Source organism: Sorex fumeus, unplaced genomic scaffold (assembly GCF_029834395.1).
Source record: "Sorex fumeus unplaced genomic scaffold, SorFum_2.1 ptg000006l, whole genome shotgun sequence".
NCBI classification, from domain to species: domain Eukaryota; kingdom Metazoa; phylum Chordata; class Mammalia; order Eulipotyphla; family Soricidae; genus Sorex; species Sorex fumeus.
In genome coordinates, this window is record NW_026606063.1 from 8,564,634 (window position 1) to 8,588,596 (window position 23,963).

At 41.4% G+C, this 23,963-nt stretch overlaps 2 protein-coding genes across 2 annotated transcripts in view; one reads left to right on the forward strand and one right to left on the reverse strand.

Moving 5' to 3' along the window:
* Nucleotides 1-13,587, forward strand: TRMT61B (tRNA methyltransferase 61B). The gene is made up of 7 exons (XM_056125800.1): nt 1-480; nt 2,191-2,293; nt 3,325-3,515; nt 11,192-11,283; nt 11,812-12,029; nt 12,940-13,020; nt 13,103-13,587. The coding sequence occupies exons 1-7, from the start codon at nt 1-3 to the stop codon at nt 13,171-13,173; spliced, it is 1,236 nt and encodes a 411-aa protein (XP_055981775.1). The 3' UTR covers nt 13,174-13,587.
* The window catches only part of SPDYA (speedy/RINGO cell cycle regulator family member A), a 27,445-nt gene continuing 16,792 nt past the window's right edge, over nt 13,311-23,963 (reverse strand). Inside the window, exons 5-7 of the mRNA XM_056124764.1 lie at nt 20,711-21,002; nt 17,088-17,100; nt 13,311-13,491 (exon numbers count right to left, since the gene is read on the reverse strand). Coding sequence (XP_055980739.1) covers nt 13,407-13,491; nt 17,088-17,100; nt 20,711-21,002 — 390 coding nt within the window. The 3' untranslated portion in view covers nt 13,311-13,406. The remainder of the gene's footprint in view (nt 13,492-17,087; nt 17,101-20,710; nt 21,003-23,963) is intronic.

Consider the following 23,963-nt stretch of genomic DNA (forward strand, 5'->3'; position numbering starts at 1 on the left):
ATGCTGGCCGCGGGCGTGCGGGCGCGGGCGGCTTGGTGGCTGCGGGGCTCGCTGCGGCGGGCGGCCCCCGAGGCCCGGGCGTCCTGCGTTGGGCGTCTCGGGCCGGAGCCCGCGGCGGGAGCGCGGGCGCTGTCCTGCGCGCGCCCCCCGGCCGGGGACGCGCGGGATGGGCCCCCCGCGGGAGGGCGCGCGGAGCCGGGCGCGGGCCGGGGGTCGGCGGGGGACGCGCCCTTCCGGCCCGGGGAGCTGGTCCTGGCCGAGGCGGGCCGGGGGGACGCTCGCCGCCTGCGGTTGTTCCGGCTGAGCCCCGACGGGCACTTCAACAGCAGCTGGGGCACCGTCTGGCACCGCGACGTGCTGGGGCGGCTGCCCGGCCAGGTGGTGCGCAGCTCGGCGGGCCGGGAGCACCTGCTGCGGAGGCCGGCGCTGGAGGACTACGTGCTGCTGATGCAGCGGGGACCTGCCATCGCGTACCCCAAGGTGACGTCACCCCGGGGTGGTGGAGGGGGGCGTGCCGGGGGTCGACCCCCGGATCGGCTGCGGGCAGGGCGGGCGCTTTACCTGCTGTCCCTGCACCCGCCCCCGAAAGGATTCTTTCTTTTTTATTTTTTTTCTTGCTTTTTGGGTCACACCTGGCGATGCTCAGGGCTGACTCCTGGCTCTGCACTCAGGAATCACCCCTGGCGGCGCTCAGGGGACCATGTGGGATGCTGGGAATCGAACTCGGGTCGGCCGCGTGCAAGGCAGTCGCCCTACCCGCTGTGCTATTGCTCCAGCCCCCCGAAAGGATTTTCTTAAGGTCGTTCAGCCGGCGTCTGAAAGGTGGTCTTCCTGCTAGATTCCGTTGCTTCGTAACCCATCACTAATAGGTGGCATACGTGTGTATTTTTAGTTTAATTGAATCGCCTTGAGGTAGTTACGGGCTCTCATGTGTGGGTTGCAATCACACAATGATCAAACACCCATCCCTCCACCAGTGCACACTCCCCAGCACCAATCTCCCCGGTACACCCCCCCCCCCCCCTTTCTCATGGAAGACATGATTCACCATAATCTCTCCCTACTTTTGGGCATTGTGGTTTGCAGTACAGACTCAGGAATATCACGTTTGGTCCTTTGTCCACTTTCTGCACACTAGATGGCATGATTTTAAGACGAAAGGTTAGGTCCATAGGAGCAGCTATGTAGGGTTAGTTTTTTTGGGGGGGGGGTCACACCCACCTAACACTCATCTCCTAGTGGGGCTGGAGGACTACCTGGGATGCCATTGTCAACCCTGGGTGGGCCAGTGACATTCAAGGCAAGCTCCCTCTTCAGCCCCCCCTGGGGAGCAATAATCTTTTTTTTTTTTGGAAGTTTTTTTTTAAAATTTTCTCTTTACCTCCATACTTGCCCTTTTCTTTGTTGTCATGACTGGAGTCTTTACGCTTCATACAATGCCATTTATTTAACGTGCTGGGAGGGTGGGGGGGGCACTCCCAAACAGTGCCCAGGGGATGCTGTGTGGACCAGATGATTCAATACTCAGCCCATCAATGCAGTGTTGCTTGGGGCCACCCAGGCTGGAGAATGAATTCAGGCCCTTGTGAATACAAGGCATGTTGACAACCGGTTCAACGCTCAGCCCCTGCAATGAGTGTATCTATATTTTATATTATGTATATATGTTTTTAAAATTTATTATTTTTTGGGTTTTGTGCTTAGAACTTACTCCTGGCTCTGCACTCAGATTATTCCTGGCAGGGCTTGGGTGTCCATATGGGACACTGAGTGTTAAACCAGGTGAACTGCACTACCGCTCTGGCCTGATTTACTTATTTTTTCCATGGCATTTATATCATTTCAGTGGTGATACCTCAGGCCAGGTTCTAATTCTTCAGCCTTGTCACTCAGGTCTTCTTATCTCACTTACTGAGATCGGCACATTGTTTATTCCACTTCTGTATTGATGAAAGCTATTTTTATCTTGATTGTTTTCTTAAATTCTCTACTATCTTTAAAGTAAGTAAAGACACTGATGTCTTCCTCAGAATTCCTATCATTGAGTTGAAGGGACACTTGATATGCTAACTGATCCTTGAGTCTAAACCGTTTTTTATTCCTCCATGTTCGACATTCTGTTAGATTGTCGAATAAGCGCTTGGTGTATATTTCTTGCTCACAGTCATCTATACTGTGTTTTAATCATAGGATGTGAGTATGTTGCTCTTGATGATGGACATCTGCCCAGGTGATACTGTCTTGGAAGCTGGCTCCGGCTCTGGTGGAATGAGCCTGTTTTTATCCAAAGCAGGTATGCGATTGGGATAAATAAACGGAACTTAGATGATGGACCATTCAGATTGTTTGTAATAACAAAGGATAAAAATGTTTGGAAAAATACTCAGAAGGCATTCACATTTAAACCAGATTTTGATTTTGTAACTTAACTGCTTTCCTGTGTTGGTAGTGAAGTATCAAAAGTTTCAAACAGTGTGACCAAAGTCTCCTTTTTCCAAAGTTGAATCCGTTTAATTTTTTTTCCTTGCCTAATTGGCTATAGCTAGGACTTCCTGCAATTCTACTGTTAGACTTCTATTTAGCAGATAATGCTGGCTCTTGTACAAAGATTTATGCATAAGAATTTTCACTTTAATACTGTTTAATAGCATAAGATTAACAACAAGTGTTCATTGGTAGGTCACTAAATGAACTGACATAGTCATTTAATGGAAGATCTGTTGAAAATAATCCACTAGGTTGTTAATTCATTGAAAAGGCATTGGTGAGTAAAACAGAAAGTGTAGGGCAGTGTATATATAGCGCATCATAATGTGTGTTAAAAACAGGGACTCTTTGGACCTGATGTTCATCTATTCACCCATGTGAATTTTGGAAAGAGTAAATAGCACTGCACTGTAGTACTGTCCTTCCATTGCTCATTGATTTGCTTGAGCGGGCACCAGTAGTGTCTCCATTGTGAGACCTATTACTGTTTTTGGCATATCGAACATGCCACAGGGAGCTTGGCAGGCTCTGCTCTGCAGGCGGGATACTCTTGGTAGATGGCCGGACTCTCCGAGAGGGACGAAGAAATCGAACTTGGGTTGGCTGCGTGCAAGGCAAACGCCCTGCCCGCTGTGCTATTGCTCCAGCCCAGAAAGAGTAAATAGTGGGAAATAAGGTAGCCTCTAATGAGGGGAGTTGACTGGGTATCTTCGATAGGATAGAAACATTTATAATCTTGGCCTATTTGAATTGTTCTTTCACTTCTAGTACCTTTGTAAAATCAAATTTTGATTTTTTTTAAATGCTGATATAAATTGTACTTTTTCAAAAATTAAGTTGGACCACAAGGAAGAGTTATAAGTTTCGAAATACGAAAAGATCACCATGAATTGGCTAAGAAGAATTACAGACATTGGCGTGATTCATGGAAGATAAGTCATGCAGAAGAATGGCCAGATAATGTGGAATTTATTCATAAGGATATTTCCAGAGCAACGCAGGACATCAGATCCTTAATATTTGATGCGGTAAGTTTTGCCATGTAGGTGTTTTGTTATCACAAAGATCATGTGAAAGGTTTCCCTTATTATGTAGGTCATTGTTGACTCTTAAGAATGGGAGGAGTTACCATGGTTGGACTTCTGGCAGAGAGCCATCTTATCAGCTGCCAGATGTGGCATTTTAATTTTGTGTGTGTTTCTCTTTTTCTCTTTTTCTTTTTGGTGCCAGGGATCAGGCCTAGAGCTTCACACATATACAAGCTTCGCTCTGCTACTGTACCACATCCCCACCCCACTCCCGTCCCCTTCAGTGTTTTTAATAACTGTTGGGTAGTGATTAGAGACTAGGAGTAAATGGTTGAGTATCACAAGCCTCGGCATTTCTAGACTAAGGGGATAACGCCTGGGACTGTAGCGAGCTCAGGAATTCACCTTGTGTTGTGAGATTTGAAGTCGTAAATGTTTCCATTTGAGAGGGAATAGGTAAGATGACTATTTTGACAGTCAAGGTCAGGACCTAGAGGAGTGGTCTTTAAAAGATAGTGATGATTGAGACATTTATCATTAACAAGGCTTTAGAAACAGAAGTTGACACATTTGTAAGGAAATTGGGAGAGATTGAATTAAGGGAAAAACAGTAAAATACTATGACGATAAAAAGGATTGATAACAGGAGGGTGACATTTTTATTTGGTTTTGGGAATATATTGGTACTGAGGCGCTACTCCTGGTTTAGTTTTTGGGGCTGATTCTTGGCAGTGCTAGTGGGATCATGTACTGTGCACGTGCTCTAGCTATATCTTTCCTAGCCCAAGAGTTACTTTTTTGGGTGTTAGGGGTCCATACCCAGTGACGCTCAGGGTTCTGCGCTCAGGAATCACTCCTCTCAGAACTCCAGGACTATATGGGGCTCTGGGAATTGAACCTGGGTTGGCCAAGTGCAAGGCAAGCTCCTTACCACTGTACTATCTCTCCAGTCCTCCAAGAGTGAGATTTTAAGCTATGACCAGTGATAGTGGAGATGTAGGGCCATGAGTATTAATTAGCTCCAAAGTTTCAGAATTCTAGTAATGTTCTGGGTTGGAGCGATAGCACGGCGGGTAGTGCGTTTGCCTTGCACGCAGCCAACGTGGCCGACCCAAGTTCGATTCCTCCGCCCCTCTCAGAGAGCCCGGCAAGCTACCGAGAGTATCTTGCCCACACGGCAGAGCCTGGCAAGCTCTCCGTGACGTATTTGAGATGCCAAACAACAGTAACAAGTCTCACAGTGTTACTGGGCCCGCTCGAGCAAATTGATGAACAATGGGAGGACCGTGACCGTGAGTAATATTCTAGCTGCTCTCTCCTTGTAATGTTCGTAGTTTGAGAAAGGATTATGGTCTGGGTCAGGCCGTCTTCAAGTTCCTTAATTGGCTGTTGGAAGTTTGGGTATTTTTAGGGCCTTTGTTTATTTTTTTATATTTTCGGGGGCTGGAGCAATTGTACAATAGGTAGGGCTTGCACGTGGCTGACCTGGGTTTGCTCCCCAGCATCCCATATGGTCCCCTGAGCACCGCTGGAGTAATTCCTGAAATGTAGAGTCAGGGATAACCCCTGAGCATCGCCAGGTATGACCCCAAAACCAAAATTTAAAAAAATATTTAAAAAATTTTTTTGAGATCTTAGGTATTGAATCCAAGGCACCTCACAGGTAGCAACTGCTGACCTAGATCCTCGGCCCTATTTTAGGGTCTTTAAAAGGGAAACTAAATGACAACTGATAATAAAATTCAGAGCATATTTTTTATCAGGCTTGGTTTTTGTCTTTAGTATCATTATAAGCCTATCATTTTCTCTGCCTAGCTGCTTTGTCTTGTTTTTTTTGTTTGTTTTTGTTTTGTTTTTGGGTCACACCCAGTAATGCTCAGGGGTTACTCCTGGCTCTGCACTCAAGAATTACTCCCGGCGGTGCTTGGGGGACCATATGAGATGCCGCGGATTAAACCCAGGTCAGCTGCTTGTAAGGCAAATGTCTTACCTGCTGTACTATCGCTCTGGCCCTTGGCATAGCCTCTTATTCACAAATACCACAGTTCTTTTTTTCCTCACTATTTGGCTTGCATTTACTGTTCAGTTTGGGCAAAAAGGTGAATTGCTGTAAATAGGCTATCCATAAAATGGATCTGCTAGGTATCAGTCACATAGCAGATCAGGATTTTCTTTGATGGAAATACACATACAATGTTCTTTTTGGGGGGTAGAAAGGGTAGGGTTTGGTCCATTCTTTGCAGTGCTTAGGAGTGACCCCTGGCTGTGCTCACGGGGACCATACGAGTACTGGGAGGCCAAACCTGGATTGGATGCATATAAGAAAGCACCTTACACCGTGTTATTCTCTCACTGATTCATAACAGAGTTTTTCGTAATTTAGTTTCTAGAAGCCCTTTGAAGAAGCATCCTTGATTTAAAGAAAGTACTTCTTACTGGATAAACTTGCTTGAATCTCTTTCAATAATGATGCCCAATGACTACTCAGTATGAGAGAATATAGAGAGCTGCCAGCTGTTAGCCAAAGTATTCGGAGCAAAGTATTGTAGTTGTTACCTATAAATGAGTTAATCATAATGCAGAATCATGATATAGAACTTTATCTGTAAAGTTACATAAAGCATGCTCCTTTAAGAAAGTCTCTCAAGGGGATGAAGAGCTAGTACAGTAGCAGGGCATTTGTCTCGCACATGGCTGACCCAGATTTGGCTGACCCAGATTCAATTTCCAGCACCCTATATGCTCCCCCAAATATTGCCAGGTGATCCCTGAGCAGTGAGCCAGGAATAATCCCTGAGCATCTTGAAGTGCCCCCCGCCCCCCAAAAAAAAGTTTCAGTTTTTTAAAGCACTGCTTGAAGGTAGTGAAAAGGTATATGAAAAAGAAATAGCTGTTATGTTCCCACTGCTTGATTTTTCTTTTTTAACTTGTTCATTTATTATTGCTCCTTTTGTTTAATCCTCCAGCTAGTTGCCATTTCACCTCCTCACTTCTGGGCCAGTCCTTTCATCACTTGCATAAGCCACCCTACTCTTCTGCTGGAAAACTCTTTAGGAGCTTTTCGTTCAAAGACTGGTCCTTCCGAGTCAGCCTCAAGCTGCTTTGCTTCTCTCAGCTTATTATCTAACATCATCTTCCTTTGAATTACTAAACCACTTTATTCTACAAGCGTGCACTAAAGACCTGCTGTGTACCATGTTGCTCTGCAGACCAAAAAAATGTAGACTTTTAAAGAAGTTTTCAATCTAGATGAAAAAAATCAAAAAACAGGAAGATTTGTGAAATACCAAGGTGGTACCGTTGGGTATCAAGGTGAGATCAGTAGAAGGGCTGAGTCATGCCTCGCCTACAGGAGGCCTGGGTTTGACCGTCAGCAGTGCATGGTCCCCTCGCCACTACCAGGTGTGCCCTACAACAACTACAACACAAAGATGAAGCTGTGAATGCAGTCGTGAGGGGCTCGATAATGAACACTTGTATGTATATCACGATAATAGGAAACTAAGGTGACTTGAGAGGCGTAGAATGTATTTCATTTAAAAATACTTGTAGAAGAATCGGGGCTGGAGAGATAGCACAGTGGGTAGGGCGTTTGCCTTGCACGCAGCCAACATGGCCAACACAGGTTCGATTCCCAGCATCCCATAGGGTCCCCCGAGCACCGCCAGGAGCAATTCCTGACTGCATGAGCCAGGAGTAATCCCTGAGCATCGCCGGGTGTGACCCAAAAAGAAAAAAAAAACAACTAAAAATACTTGTAGAAGAATAGAGGCGGTGTAGAAAGCTGTTGTGATATTTCATTGCATTGATGATAAGGTCCTGACATAAAACATTGCAGTAGACCTAGGTAGATTTGTGAGAGGATATACTTTTCATTTGTCTTTGGGTTCTGCCTGAAGGTGCTCAGATGCTGCTTGCTAGGGGTTACTCTGGAAGTGCTCAGAGGAACACATGGTGCTGTGGATCAAACCTGTGGTCTCTTGCTTGCAAAGCTTGCGCTCCAGCCCATTGAACGGTGATTTTGGCCCAGAATACATGCTTGTACTCTTAAACAGATACCTCCAAACCCCACAGATTGTCAAGTGAGAATTCAAGGTGAAAATAATCCCAGATTTGACTCCAGTGACTGATGAATGGTGATGTTAACAGAGCATTCAGAAGGATTGACAGATTTCTTATTTATAAAAATTTACTTAGATGTGAGGGAAGAGAAAGAGAGGAATGAAGTGTTCAAGGGAGAACATGGAAGGCCAGCTAGTTCTGCAGGTATGATACTTGTCGAGCTCAAGGCAGATCTATCCTCAGTACCTCATGAGACCCCCTGAGCCACAGAGCAGGGAGTAAGCCCTGAGACAGCTGGTGTGTGCCCCACCCCCGCCCCCAGGAACAAAAAATAAGAGCACTGGCTTCTCCAGAGGGGCAAGAACAGAGGAGAGAAACGGAGAACATGCGTCACCAGAGTGGGAAAAGCCAGATCATGTCATTCTTTAAAACTTTCTAGTGACTTACCTGTTTTTCTTGCTATTCAATTTTAAGATTTAGTATAAGCATAATCAGAACCATTGAAATATGAAACTTTTGTGTAGTAAAAGAATAAGAAAAATTAGATTGAGAGAAATATTTCTGAATCACATATCTGATGAAAACCTAATGTAAACTCAAGATTCAACAAGAAAACAACCCGGCTTTAAAATAAGCAAAAGGGGCAGGGGTAATAGTATAAAGGAGAGGCATTTGCCTTGCACATGGGTAACCCAGATTCAATCCTGGGCTTCCCAGTATGTCCCCTGAGCAACAAGTACAGGAGTGATCCCTGAGTACAGAGCCAGGAATAACCTCTAAGCAATTCCGGGTGTGGCCCAAAAATCAAAAAAGGGAAAAAAGAAGGCACGAGATTTGAATAGGCACTTCTTTAAAGAAAAAATTGGTAATCACATGAAAAGCAAATCATTAAGGAGTTAAAAATTTAAACCATAATTATACACTAACATATACATATATTCGGGTGGCAAATATTAAAAATGACAGTGCCAAGTGTTGACAAATGGTGCAGACCAAGTAAAATTCTACAGAGCTGTTGGGAAGACCAGTGACCTTCCTCAAGCAGAGCTAAACTCTTAGTCTGTCTCGAGTACCCACTTTGTCTTTTTTCCTTTTTTGTCCCCACTGCAGTGACAGTGGCCATTTCAGACCCACGAAGTAGTCTACGGCCTCAGAGCATTTGTATTTGCCGTTTCCTCCAACGGGAGCATACTTTTCCCCTTAATTTCCGCAGGGTAAGCATTACCATTTTCTTCAGGTTTTTTTTTAAAAACTCTTTTCAACTTAAGTATAAAATAGCACTCCTTTCCCTGCCCTGTTTCTCTCATATGATTCTCTATAATTCCAACTGTTCTTCATGTCTTTGTCCCCTTGACTCCTATTTACTGGGGTCTGTGTGATATCCATCCCTTCATAAGAATTTTAATTCCCATAACAATATAAGCTTTTTTTGTGTGTCCTTAAACTTAGCAGAATGCTTGGTACACAGAAGGGGCTTGGTGCATTTGGTGAAAAAATAAGGAATGCTGTTGCTTTTACCCATTAATACTGTTTTGGGTCGGGCGTGTGACTCAATGCGAAGGGTTGCTTCCAGCCATGTACGGGGTACCATGCAGTGCTGGGGATCAAACTGGGGTTGGCTTCCTCAAGGCAGTTTGCTTGAACCTTTGTGCTGTCTCCCCACGCTCCCCTTAATAAAACAATCAAATCATTTATAACTTAATAAACATATTAAGGGACCAACCTATCTTAGCTTTCTGCTGTTGGCTATCTATGAAAGTTACCAATTCTTTTTGGTGGGACCTGGGTCATCCCTTGTCCTACTCAGGAACGAACTCCTGGCTCTTTGCTCAGCGAACCGTATGTAGTGCTGGGGATATCAAACTTTGGTTGGCGGCATGCGTGCAAGTCAAATGCCTTAACCCATAAACTATTTTTCTGGCCCCAAAGACGCTGGTTTGTATTTTGACTTTTTTCCCCCTCATTTACTCATTGTATTCATTTGACATCATTTGTGAATACAGTCCTATTTTCTGTAGCTGAAGGAAGAATGAAAAAATAAACAATTCTTTCGTTTTAGAATTTTTAAATATTTAGAAATTTTTGAATATAAAAGGATATATTTGTGATAGGCACTTTTGTTGTCAACTAAATTATGTTTTCTCTGCTTTTTTATGTGCATGAAATATGGCTGAAGACTGCTTTATTATTAGTACTGCCAAGTTTTAAAATATACAGTTACAATTGTTTCTAGTGAAGTAAAATAGATTTAGATAAATTTTCTTAAAAAATCTGCATTGGGAGAGATAGGTACATCATGTTTGAGATGCACAAGTTACATTTTTTTTTTCTTTTTCTTTTTTGGGTCACACCCAGTAGTGCTCAGGGTTACTGCTGACTCTGCACTGAGGAATTACTCCTGGTGGTGCTTAGAGGGCCATATGGGATGCTGGGAATTGACCCTGGATGGGCCACGTGCAGGGCGAATGCCATACTTGCTGTATTGCCTTTCTGGCCCACCCCCGCAGTTGGTTTTTTTTGGTAGGGCTTTTCCCAAATTGCCCCCACCTGGATAACAATCTTCCTAGGGTATCATCAAGGAGGAGAGCCTTGGGTTCTTGATCACCTTTTTCATAGTTTGACCTTTAGATTCTCTTGAAGCTTCTCCCTTTCTCTGGTATACCTCTACAATTTTTATGTGGTCAAAAAGTATCACAAGTTGTATTATACCTTTTTGGATGCAGTAAATCGACAAGTTCAGAGTATTCCTCCCCCTCCAACCCCAACGATGTTTAAAACTAGCTCATAATTGGGAGAACATAAAAATCTTTAATTATAAAACCACAAATGAAGTGAACGCTTTAAACTGGAACATCTTTACATCTTTAAAGATGTAACTTGTGCATCTTTAAACTGTTTACTCCTACATTCCAGTTTGGAAATGCATACTTGCAAGCAGCAATACAAAAATATTCATGAAGAATGTATAATTTCTGAAACCTATGAAAACATCCCTGCTACCAGTATATTTCTAGATATGAAACTACCAGATTGTACTTCTGTGTAGTGAGAGGAGTTCACTTTCAAAATATAAGATTTAGTCTTTAGGTATGAATGGTATGAGTGAGTTTTTAAAATTTTTTTCTTAGTTTTAGATTCTTTAGCATGCAAAACATCAGTGGAGCGATAGCACAGTGAATAGGGTGTTTGTCTTGCATGCGGCTGACCCGGTCAACCGAGTTTGATTCCTCCGTCCCTCTCAGAGACCCCAGCAAGCTACTGGGAGTATCTCGCCCGCCCCGCAAAGCCTGGCAAGCTCCCCTTGACGTATTCGATATGTCAGACACAGTAACAAGTCTCACAATGTTACTGGGCCCGCTGGAGCAAATCGATGAACAATGGGCGGACAGTGACAGTGACAACATCAGACGAGGATCTACAAAGGAACTGGAGTTGTCTTATGGTATCCAGTTAATAAGCTAGAGCTGGGAATGCTTCTGGAATAGTACTCTATTTTAAAAATGAAATACTGTAACTGAGAATTGCTTTCTAAAAGGATATCGTTTTGCATAATAAAAAATGAAAATCTTTGCTTAAACAGAATTTAAAGTCTAACCTTTTTTCTTTGCGGATAGGTAGCTCTGGTTATGTTGAATCCTCAAGTTGCTTTGCCTGTGTTTTACCAAAATCTTAAACAAGGTGGTGTATGTGCTTTATATCTAGCAAAGTAAGTACTGTAGCTGTTCTTGGTGATATGGGTTTTTTGTTTTCACTTTTTGGACTACGTTCAGCAATGGCTAGAAGCCACCCTGATGTTACAGATCAAACCTGAGTCTCCTGAATGCAATGCATAAATTGTTCTGTTACGCTCCCTTGCGCATGATGTGATTTGGAGTACATTTTATGTTGTCTAAGCAGTAGCTTAATGTTTATTCAAATTGAGTTAGGCGTATATGTCAGTTCATAAAACTGTTAGGGAATGAATGTCTCACATTAGTCCTATTATTTTTTAAAGCATTAACTATATAAACAGTAATATGCTTACTCTCATTTGGAAGAAAAGTTTTAAAAGCATAATGTGAATAATAATGTTGAATTATGGTCAGTGTATGTGTTTTTACTTAGTATTTTATGAAATTGCTTATTTTGTGGCCTAACTTGCAGTTTAATCCTTCTTCCCCTCATATCATTTCAATTTAGGTAAGAGACTGAACTTCATTATTTTACAAATGTAAACTATTCACTTTTTTGAAAGCATCACACAGGTTATCGAACTTTTAGATGGAATTCGAATCTCTGAACTTGATCTCTCATGTGAAAAGATAAGTGAAGTCATAGTCAGAGATTGGTTGGTTTGCCCTGTTAAACAGAAAAATGGAAATTTACCCCCAAAAGTGGAGCCTAAAAGCCACATAGATCTACAGTCAAATTCTATGAAACCTGAAGATGACAGTTTTCATGAAGATGACCATGGTGAGTTTTTTTTTTGGGGGGGGGGCTGTTGATGCTTATCTTTGCAATCATAAATGGAGAAATGGGCTTCATTTCTCCATTTATTATGCAATGATCAATAAATTACAAAAAATACAAAAAGTTTACTATGCAGTGATCAATAAATTACAAAAAAATACAATTCTCAGGTGTAGTTTTTTTTTTCTGTTATATCTCTGAGGCACAGAATAATAATTCCCTCTTTTAAAACATAAAACATTTTTAAAAAATAGATAAAATATAAAACATTTTGAAGAAGTGAGATTTTAGTAACATTTGTATTTTACTTGACAGAAGATTAGATTGGAAATATTTTAAAAATATGAAGGAGTATTTTAATTTATCATTATTGGTGGAAGTAAAGAATTTAGTAGAGACTTATACACAAATATATTCCAAAAAGTAAATTTTAAGATTCTGAGGGTTTTTTCAAAGAAGAAAATTTATTGTAAGTACACATTATTTAGGCCATAAACAAGTTTTCTAGTATCCATTGACTGTATCATGTTTATGTATTTGGTTCTAAAACCATTTAAGTTTATTATATAACATTTGATATTTATTAGGTAACTGACTCAGTAGCTTAGAAAACAATTGCTTTTAAAATAAAGGTCTGAGGAGCCAGAGAAGTAGAGCAGTGGTCAGGGTGCTTACTTGCACATGGCCAGCCTGGGTTGGATCCCCAGCATCTCTTATGGTCCCCTGAACACATCCAAGAGTGACTAATCCCTGAGTGCAGAGCCAGTAGTAACCTCTAAGCACTGCCTGGTGTTGCCCCAGAATCAAAATAAATGTCTAAGAGAAAAAACCTTACAGTTACAGGACTATTACCGTTATCTTAATAATTTTGTGAACAACTTATAAAATGTAGCTTACACGTTTTTTTCTACAGCAGAGGAATCACATTATGATTTTCCATACGGATCAGTTCCCTATATTGCTAGACCTATACACTGGCAAATTGGTCATACAGGTGAGTAGTGTTTTCAGAACATTTTAAAGGGTTTCTTCTTCTAATTATTATAATGACCTTGCCTTTCTCCCCCTTAAAATAGCTTTTCTTGTCAAGCTGAGGAAGTTCAAACCGCAGCTTAATGGAGCATCACCCTCGGATGACAGAATCTGATTTGAAGATGGAAGAGTATCAAAACAGAGCTTTAAATTATAAACCATTACTTTCATATATTGGAATTTTTAGCTATTAATATATTTATAACTTTTACATATAATTAATTATGAAGTATGAAAGGAACAGAAAGTTGCATAACACTTCAAAACTGTTAATGTCCCTTTGAGACTTGTCTTGCAGTTAATTTGACATTTGTAGTTATGATTTTAACTTGGTTTAGTTGCATCATCTCATTCTTCACTTCCTGTAAACCACTCCATAGATTTGTCATTCTCCATGAAATTAATTTTCTTTTCTTTCTTTGATTGATGGTCACTGGCTACCAAAATAAAATATTCATTTTAAGAAAAGATTTTTGTATTGTAAATAGATATGTGAATGGCTTGCGTGTATCTCAAAATAAAAATCTGTTATCCATTATGACAAGAATGTAGAACCAGATTAAAAATAGTAACAAAAGGTGTGACAAACCATGACTCTTTCAGAATTTTTAACCAGCCTGAAAGAACATTATAATTGTTATGTAAATCGAACATGGAGAAACACACTTTATATGAATTAATTAGGACCAAGGCTTATTATGTATAGGCACCCGTTACATAGCATTTAGCAATGTGCCATAGATTATTACCTTCGTATCTGTTTTGTTTCAAGGCCACATTGCTGGTGCTCTGGGCTTGCTTTTGGTTCTGACCATATGCAGTGTTGGGTAAAGGGTCAGCCATGTGCAAGACAAGAACCTTAAACCCCTATAACATCTCTCCATCCCTGCCATGCATTTTAAGCAACTTTTACTGTTTTTTCATTTAAAAGTGTAGTTCTGGTTGAACCTGTCCATGTTTGGGGTACAATGTGGTACCAGGGCTTGAACTGGGATTAGCTGCTGTCCCATCTATCTGGTCCCTAGACACTATGTTCTGTGGTTGAATTAGATGTTAAATAGTAACAGATACAAAGCTAAAACTGTTACAAGTACCCCACAGAAGTTCAGGTATTATAGAGTTTTGCTTTTGATTTTTGGTTCTTGGCCCATACTCAGCAGTGTTCTTAGGTTACTCCCAGTATGTTGTTTAGGGCTCTTGCTTTGCTAAAGGGACCATGCAGTGCTACAGATTAAATTTGGGCTTCCTCCATACTAGCCTATGTGCCTGGCCCGGTGTAGTCTCATTTTTTAAGTTTATTTGTATTTTATAGACAAAGACTTAGAGTTGGGATATTGTTTAAATGCAAATGTCTTTTAGTTTTGTTTTTTCTTTTTGGGTCTCACCCTGGCGATGCACAGAGGTTATTCCTGGCTCATGCATTCAGGAATTACTCCTCGCAGTGCTCAGGGGACCATATGGGATGCTGGGAATTGAACCCAGGTCGGGCACATGAAAGGTAAATGCCCTACCCGCTGTGCTATCACTCCAGGCCCATGTCTTTTCGGTTTTAAAGTAGTGCCTAGGAGGATACATGATACTATTTCTGGATTCATTCCCTGAATCTGAACTTTTTAAATATTCTATATATTTTACAGTATTTTTTTTACCATGTGTTAAAATTTAACCTATAGATTTGCTCTTATAAATTCACTTGTTTTTGAGGGGTGGGGGGTGTGTCTGGTTGTCTGAGTAATGTTTGGAAGGCTTAGGGAGCCCCTTTACCAATTCTCTGGGAGCAAATGCAAGCATCTGAAGAAACAGTGCTGCTCCAGTCCTGTGTTGCCAGGGACTAATGAGGCCACCGTGCTGGTGCTATGGTTGAACATCTCGATGTTTGGGGTCCATGTGGTGCCAGGGATTGAGCTGAGGTTAGCTGCTGTACTATCTCTGTGGTCCCTAGACTTTTTGGTTGAATTAGATATTAAATAGTAACAGATATAAAGCTAAAGCTGTTATAAAGTTCTCCAAAGAAGTTCAAGTATTAGAGTTTTGCTTTCGTGAAGAAATTACTAGAAATTGTCAGTAACAGTTTTGAGTTAAGACTTCCATGATAAGTAGGAGTGAACTTTAGCAAGAAAAGAACAATGAAGACCAGTGATTCTAGGACTGAGAGACTAGAAAGACAGGCAAGTGTCATTTCATGAAGATTCATATAGCCCTGTTTTGTTTTTATTTTGGGGCCACATCTGGCAGTGCTAAGGGATTACTCCTGGCTCTACACGCAGTAATCACTCCTGGTGGGCTCAGGGAACCATATCTGATACCGGTTGGCTGTACGCCCTACCGTCTAGACTTATCACTTTGGCCCCCCTTGTAGCCCTATGAAGGAGCTGTTCTATTCTAAGTAAATAGTGGGGAGGGCAAATGAATAATCCATCTGAGGTAAGAAGAGATAGTATGCTTAGATCTTTTTTAGTATTCTAGTTCATTCTATATGATAAGAATCTGAACACTCAAAGTGACAGCTTTATCATTTCATAGCATTTCAAGAAGCTTTGAACTATATCATGGAATGCTTTCTTATTATAGTATGTCACTATTCCTGTGCCTTAAATATTGTTTTGAATGCCTCCTTCCTAGGTGCCAAGCCCTAACTGTTCTAGTGGGGAATGGTTTAAGAGCAAAGAAAAGTTGTACTCTTTATTCATATTTCATTTACACTGCTCACTATAAATGTGTAGATGTGGGATTAAGTTCTAATAGTGTCAAAATAGCTTTACTGAATACCAAATTATGTAAGAAATAGTATTTATTAGTAGTTAAGTATTAATATTTATTAATAATTACTCAAAGTCTAGTGTCAGCCCTTTCACTATCTTGTATTGGTACCATGTTTATAGTCTGGCTTATAGGAGATGCCTTCTTTTTTTTTTTTTTTAATTATTTATTTATTGAATCACTGTGGGAAAAGTTACAGAGCTTTCGGGTTTAGGTCTCAGTCATGTAGATACCGAACACATTTCCCTTTACCAATACTCATTTTTAACCCCGAACCCCAATAGACCCCCACCTCCCACCCCTCCCAATTCTTGTGAGGCAGATGAGTTCTAGTTAATACTCTATCTACTTTGACTAGATAGATTATTTCGATAGAAGATGCACAATTATTGTTTAGAGTTTACGACCCACCCCCCACAATCAGACATGCTGAAACAGCGTTGTGAAATGATTTGCTTTCTACAACTTGGTTTAAGAATAAAATGATGTTAAGAATAAAATGGTTTTGAATTTCTGCTATTTTGGGCTGGAGCGATAGCACAGCGGGTAGGGCATCTGCCTTGCACGCAGCCAACATGGCCGACCCAAGTTCGATTCCTCCGCCCCTCTCAGAGAGCCCGGCAAGCTACTGAGAGTATTCGATATGCCAGACACAGTAACAACAAAGTCTCCAATGGAGACGTTACTGGGCCCGCTCGAGCAAATCGATGATCAACGGGAGGGCCTTTACTTTACTTTACTTCTGCTATTTTACTTATTGACCCTGGAAGAATTTCTATTAAAAGTTAGCTAGTTAAGAGATTGGTTTCTGTGCCCTGGAGTCGTGGCCGTGCCGGAGAGCCGCTCGTGGGGGGCAGCTGGCGACCTCGGTGGGGCGTGGGGGACGGCCCACAAAGCCCCCCTTCCCATGAGGTCCCCGCCGCTCCCCCGAGCCCGGCTCAAACCTGCTTTCCACAAGGCTCCCTTGCGGCCGCCATCTTTCTTTCCAGAGAGGAGCGGGCGGGCCGGTCAACGCCCTTTCCCCTCCGGGCAGGCTTGATGGCGCGGTTCAACACAAGTCCATTTGCTTTTCTGCTCCAAGCGGCTGGTTCTCTGTGCTAAGTCCTTGTGCCTCCGGGGCCGTGGCTGTGCCCGAGAGCCGCTCGTGGGGGGCAGCTGGCGACCTCGCTGGGGCGTGGGGGACGGCTGGAGATGCCTTCTTTTTAAAAAATTTATTTTTTGCAGTGCCAGAAGATTGATCCCAGGGCCTTTCACAATCAAAAAAAGCACTCTACCACTGAGTCTCATCTCTGGCCTGATGTAACTTCTAAAGTTACTCTTCCCTGTTCATATCTTGCTTTCCTTTCTTATACTGTAAATTTCTAGAGATTAGTGAAACTCACAGTGTCTTTCCAATACCTTTAAAATTCCCACCTTCTTCTACTCACTAAAGGATCAAAATTTGTTGGTAGCTTTGTCTTTGCTGATCATACATTGTTTTATCTCCTAAATGAATTTTTAGGAAGAAATTTGGGTTTGCAGCTCTTGGTTTGCGGAAGACTTTGAGTTTGAATTTTATAGTTGGAGGCAGTAGAGAACTTCAAAGGTTCTATGACATACAAAAGAGGGTGTGTTTTTTTTTAAGTCTTGTTAGTGTATGAGTTAAACTGTTAAATTATAAATTTCATAATAATTCATAGTATACAACTATGAGATGAATGGTTGTAGTATACAGCTATGAAGTAAGGAAGTGACGTCGATTTATAAAAGAAAAACTCTTAAGGAAGCTACCACCGATCACCAGTGGTGCGTGGCGGGGCAGTGAAATCATTTGGTCAGGCTCTGCTCCTGCAACTGCAAATAAATGTTTGACCAAATATAGCTGCCTGTTTTTTAACGTTTTTTGAGTTTTAAGTTTTGCTCAGTATTTATTTTGGGTTTTGGACCACACTGGTGCTATTCCTAGCTTTTTGCCCACAGAGCACTTTCGGCGGTATGTGAGGGATTATATGTGGTAGTGGGGATCAGATCCAGGGAAGACAAGCGCCTTAACTCACGTAGCTATCTGGCCACTAAGTTGATTATTTTTTATGACCTACCAATGATGTTATTAATATCCAAATGAATCCTTGGCAGAAAAAATGTTCCCCACCCATTGCAACGTAGAGGGAGAGAAGCTATATATTTTCAGATGTTATCTGCTATTTAGAAGCCATTTCCCTTCTCTGGGCGTAAGAGGAGTTCGTTAAGACCTAGCTCACGTATTACTTTCTCATGAAAGCCTTTACCTAGTTTTACCCCACAAAATTCTGGAAACTTGTGCTCCTAGATGTTGATCATATAATTAACATTGTCCTTACATCATTCATTTCTTAAGGCATTCATATATGTGTAAGGATTTTAAACCTGGATTACTACCACATTGGTAATGACAGAAACAAAGTTTAGAGGAGAAGTTGTTTTTTGACAGAATAGCAGTGACGTTCTGTGCCTGCTCAGGGGAACCAGGACTCTGGAGTGGTACGCTGTTTCTTCCCCCTTAGCTGCACTTCACCAGAATCTCAGGGTTTCTCAATAGACAGTAATGTTCCTAATGCTTCAGACAGACTGTCGCAGTTGTCAAGGCTTATGACGGTATAAGGTGAAGAGAAATGACGTAAGTCAAAAATGTGCTGTGTATTCAGAGAGAACTGGATTCCCGTCTTTGCTGAATCTGTTGATGTTGCAACTGTGCTTTCTGAGTTTTGTTTGTCCACCAGTAAAATAAAATGATTGTTACTCCAGTTCAAATTTCTTTAGCAGAAACAACCAAAACAGCAAAATAGGATTTCTTGAACAGGAGTGTGTATGTCATGTGTTAAGTGATTCTACCTTGTGAGTTGCTTTGCACATAACTGATGATTGTGAGTTATATAAAACAAAAAAAAATACCTCATTATCCTCCTCCAAACTTTTGAACTGAAAGGCAATTTGTTCTTAGGTACTAAAAACATGTTAATATAAAACTCAGGTACAAATTATTGACACCTGATGATGAGACCCCCCCAGAGAGCCTTAGGACCAGATACACTCGTAATTCCTGGTCATTACAACGACAGAGAAGGTGGGAGGGAACTAAAAAGAAATTTTCCCACAAGACTTAAAAATAGCCAGCAATTAGGTATATGGAAGGGTGCTCAACACCACTAATCGTCAGGGAGATGCAAGAAACCATGATGATACCCTTTTACACCTGTTAGAATGGCTCTTACAAAAAAGGGAATGTGTTAACAGGAGGTGGAGGGAAGGGAGCACTTGTACTGTTGGTGGGAGTGTAAATTGGCATAGACATTAAGGAAAACGGTATGGCGATTCCTCAGAAATTTAAGAGGGGGCTGAAGCAACACTACTAGCACAATTCTGACCCATGCTTGATCGCTGGTATTGCGTTTGGTCCCCTCTGCGTTTGATCACTCTGCCACGAGTGATCCCTGAGCACAGAGCCAGGAATAAGTTCTGCATAGTGCCGGCTGTGGCTCAGTCTCCACCCCCCAAGATTTATTTTTAAATAGAAGTATCCGATTCAGCAATTTCACTTCTCTCTATTTTAAATAAAAATCACTGCCTCAAAGATACCTGCACCCTTGTGTTCATTGTAGCACTATTTAAGGCTTGGAAATAAAATTGAATATTAACTACAGAGTGATAAAATGTGGATATCATGATATCAAGGCGATACAGGAGTGACCATCCCACAAAGCACAGAGCTAGGAATATAAGCCCTGAGAATACATGAATTTGCCCACACTCCTCCCCAGACCCTCGACAAACAACCCTTAAAAAGGAATTCTACTATTTGTAATAACATGGATTGACCTTGAGGACATAAAGCAGACAAAAATACTGCAAAAGTTTACTTATGAGTAATAAAAACAAAACAATGGAGATAGCTCAGTAGCCAGATTGCTGAGTTTGAGCCCTGACACCACATGGTCTAACTTGATCCTTCCCCTAGCATAGCTGGATGTAGTTCTGGAGGCCCCAAACTCGGTGTCCCCTGGGCCTCCCGAGTATTACTTGTCTGTCAAACCTGCCCTCCCCACCAACACTAAAAACGCACCAAAACTTCATAGGAAGCAAGGCAGAAGTAGGCAAGTGAGTAAATACCAAAAATCACTAGAAGGTAAAGATTTGGAGTAATTGTAAAACAGATAGGGTGCTTGCTTTGCACGTGACTAACCCAGGTTCAATCCCCGGCTCCCCACATGGTCTTCAAACACCTACGTGGAGCGATTCTTGGAAGAACTGCCCACTTCCAGGTATGGCCAAAAAATCCCCAAAAAACCCAAAATAAAAATGAATGTGTCTTGGGGATATCATGTACAACATGGTGACTATATATAGTTAACAATACTGTATATTTAAAAGTTGCTACAAGTAGATTGTAAGCATTCTTATCAAAGAAATTAGCTTGATAATTAGCTTACTGTGATAATTACCTGCAATAAATGCATATATTAAATCTTACATCATAATATTAGGTGTTAATTATCTGATTTTTTAAAAGTGTAGAAGAAAATGTTAAGTCACTGATAAAGCTGAATGGTGTTATTTACAACTCAATTTATTTTCTCCTTCAAACTTTAGAATAAACATTTTAAAGAAAAGTGGATCAGTCTCAAAGTACTCAAAATATTTGCCACTCATGGTATTTGGTTTGCAGTTTAACATTTAAATGTTTTTAAGTAAGCTATCAGAAAAGATTTATTGGCAAGAAAAAGCAGTAACTGAAATGGGGAGAACTTTCAATACTAATTTAACTGATATTATTGTGGTATAAAAATTATCTACTACTTGTAACGGTCACAAGTCAGTAAGTAACTTGGATTTATTAGTAACTTGCAAAACTTAATTCTAACATCACTCAATCATACCTTGAGAATAGCTATGAGCTTGATCAACTATTATGTCCTTTGGGAAAGAGTTGTGTGATTCCTGAGAATGCTTTTCCATCCCCACTTCGGTCTCACTAGATGAAGATGATGATGAAGACAGTCCCAGTCTAACATATCTCCCTTTTTTACCACAGAGCGAACAGTCCACAGGTGTGGCACTAGGTCCTCGAGGCAGCTGAACTTCATCTCTGTTGTAGTTTCTGACAGCTCCGCTGTGATGCACAGAGCGTTCTCGTTGCCATATATAATGGGTTGGGGCAATGGCCATAACCTGTAATGGAAAGCTTTCTTTCAGGATTTTAATATGATCTTAAAATTTAATAAAATTAGGTACAAAAATCCTAACTCAAGAACAGTTGTGTCTAAACTGATCTAAAATTGAAAGTTTCCCATGTTAAAAAGTATCTCTAGTTAGCAATATCTATGAAGGGGTTCTTTGGGGCCTTTATAATGATAATAATAATAGACAAATTATTTAAATTATTTCAAATGGAATACGAGATTGAAGCAACCATCCAAGTTTTCCACTTTTGAGTATTCTAGCTTAGGAAAGAAAGAGCCCCAAATAATACTAACTAGAATGTATTGGGTTGAAAAAAAATGATGGGGGACAGGTTTGGTTATACCCAGTGATGCTCTCGGGTTACTCCTGGCTCTGCACCAGGAATCACTCCTGGTGGAGCTTGGGGGATGAACCCGTGATGGCCACCTGCAAGGCAAATGCCGTACCTGCTCTATTATCGCTTTGACCCCAGTGATTGGGGTCAATTGAAAATATTTCACGTGAAGGTTTCCAACAATGTATGTTTAGCTAATCTTAAAATGGTTGCAATGATGGCAAGCGATGAGGCACATCAGAACATGGGTTAAATTAGTCTGTTCTTCAGTTCCCTTGTATGTAACACAAAAATAAGAGTGTCTATTAAATTAATTTGGGTTTTTGGGTCACACCCAGTAATGCTTGGATTACTCCTGGCTTTGCACTCAGGAATTAGTCCTACTGGTGCTCAGGGGACCATATGGGATGGCAGGGATTGAACCCGGGTCTGCCGCATGCAACAAACACCCTCTCTGTTGTACTATTGCTCTGGCCCATATTGTTTATTCTAAAGTGCCTGGATTCTATCCCTGGCAGTAAATCAACCTACAAGCTATGTTAATTTTTATAAAGCATACTTTATGATTGAATTTTATAATTCTTAAATTCTTAAAGTCTTTTTCAACCAAAAACATGAAATAAACTTATCTTTGAAAAGGTAAAAGCCGTTAAAGATGTCAACGCTACTCACATTCTAGACAGTGTAAAACTGAGTTGAGAGCTGCCTAAGGTGTGAAATTAGAATATCAGAATCTCATTCCTTCCGGTCTGTTTACTTACTTTCGGTTTTAGGACCATATCTGGCAGTACCTGGGGGTTGCTCCTGGCAGTGCTGGAGGATCAATGGTGCTGTGATTGAAATTGGGCCTCCTGTATACAGAGCATCTCTATCCTCCAGGTTGAGTTATCTCTCTAGCCCCACTTCCAGCTTAAACTATTATTTCTTTAACACTTTTGTATCTCTCTTTCCTACATCTGGAATGCCCTGTCTTAGTATTGTTTGTGGCCCCGCTCTTACCCCCACAAAAAAACAAAACAGAACACCCAGCCTAAGCCCAAATTTCTAAAAAAAAGCTTTTATAGTGTATTAGGAATTTGAGAAGACATGTCAAGTATTGGATTCATCTCCTACTGCACACAAACTATCTGTCAAAAGTCCTGTCTGGGCACAAATAGCCTCATACACCTCTATATCAAATGTTCTCCAAACTGTTATGTAGTCATTAAGTATTTTTTTTTTCTTTTTGGGTCACACCTGGTGATGCACAGGGGTTAGTTACTCTTGGCTCTGTACTCAGGAATTACTCCTGGCTGTGCTCGAGGGACCATTGGGGTGCTGGGGATTGAACCCGGGTTGGCTGCATGCAAGGCAAATGCCCTACCCGCTATGCTATCACTTCATCCCCAAGTATTTCTTATACACAGGTGAAAATCAAGAATTAATGGTCACTGACATGAATCTTTAACATGATTTTCTTAGAAATCCTACAGCAAAGTAAAAAGCAAAATTCAAGGACTTTAGATTGGTTTGGTGCTGTTCTTTCTGCAAAAAGCTAGGCATTACTATCCACATGCCAGTCCAGCAAGAAAAATAATGCATACACTTGTTTATTTTAAAACATGACAAAGTGAGCGAATTTAAGAGAAATAGTGTACCACTGGCAGAGTCTCCTGCCCCTGCGCCTGGCTGTCCTTGCCAGGGTCCCTTGCAGGGGGCGGGTTGAGTTTCCCTCCCCGCCCCGAGCAGAGCTCCGGCAGCCGAAGATCTCCAGAACCAGCCGTAACCATGCTGAGACCACTCTCCACACGCATGAAGGTACCGGCAGAGGAGCAAAGGCATGTGGGTCCCGGGGCTGAGATCTCCAAGCCTGCTCGGATCGGGGCTGAGCATCCTCCACCCAGATCCTTCATCCTCCAGTAGGCAGGGGTCACACCCACCAACTGGCCCCATGGCGCCGTGTAATCCCATCAGTGGCCAAGACCCAGAGACTATAAAACCCAGTTCCTGGAAGCGTGTGGCCACATTTGCAGCCGTGCAACATCTTATTATCTCATTCTTATTTTGGACAACCTGGCAGGCTACCGAATGTAACCTGCCCACACGGCAGAGTCTGGCAAACTCCCTGTGGCGTAACCAATATGCCAAATACCAGTAACAATATGGGTCTCATTCTCTTAACCCTGAAATAGCCTTGAATATGGCACTTTTTAAAATCTCAGGGCTAGGACGAAGGAGACGTTACTGGGGCCTGCTCGAGGCAATCGACGAAAAACAGGATGATTGTGATCGTGATTGTGAGTGTACCACTATCAAGAGATTTTGGTTTTAATTTTATTAGTTCTATAACTTTAGATAAGTTATATAAGTTATAAGTTATAAGTTATATAAGTTATAAGTTATAAGTTATATAAGCTGGGCCACAAAACATCTTTTATATATTATAAAACATCACATAAGGCTCTCAAATTCTGAGATACTATGAAAAGGATTTTTTCTGAAGCACTGATAGCACTTAAATCCACTAAAAACATTATCGCTTTTAGTTTCATTTTACTCTTCAGTAATTCATGTCAGCACCTTTTGTATATGTTCATAAAACTAAATATCCGGCCCTCTTTTTCTCTATTTACTTC

What these genes read in the sequence shown, in the direction of transcription:
- TRMT61B (XM_056125800.1), top strand. Translation starts at nt 1, where the DNA reads ATGCTGGCCGCGGGCGTGCGGGCGCGGGCGGCTTGGTGGCTGCGGGGC. An exon ending in CCTGTTTTTATCCAAAGCAG is followed by an intron (nt 2,294 to 3,324) that starts GTATGCGATTGG and finishes TCAAAAATTAAG; the next exon opens with TTGGACCACAAGGAAGAGTT. An exon ending in TTTTCATGAAGATGACCATG is followed by an intron (nt 12,030 to 12,939) that starts GTGAGTTTTTTT and finishes TTTTTTCTACAG; the next exon opens with CAGAGGAATCACATTATGAT.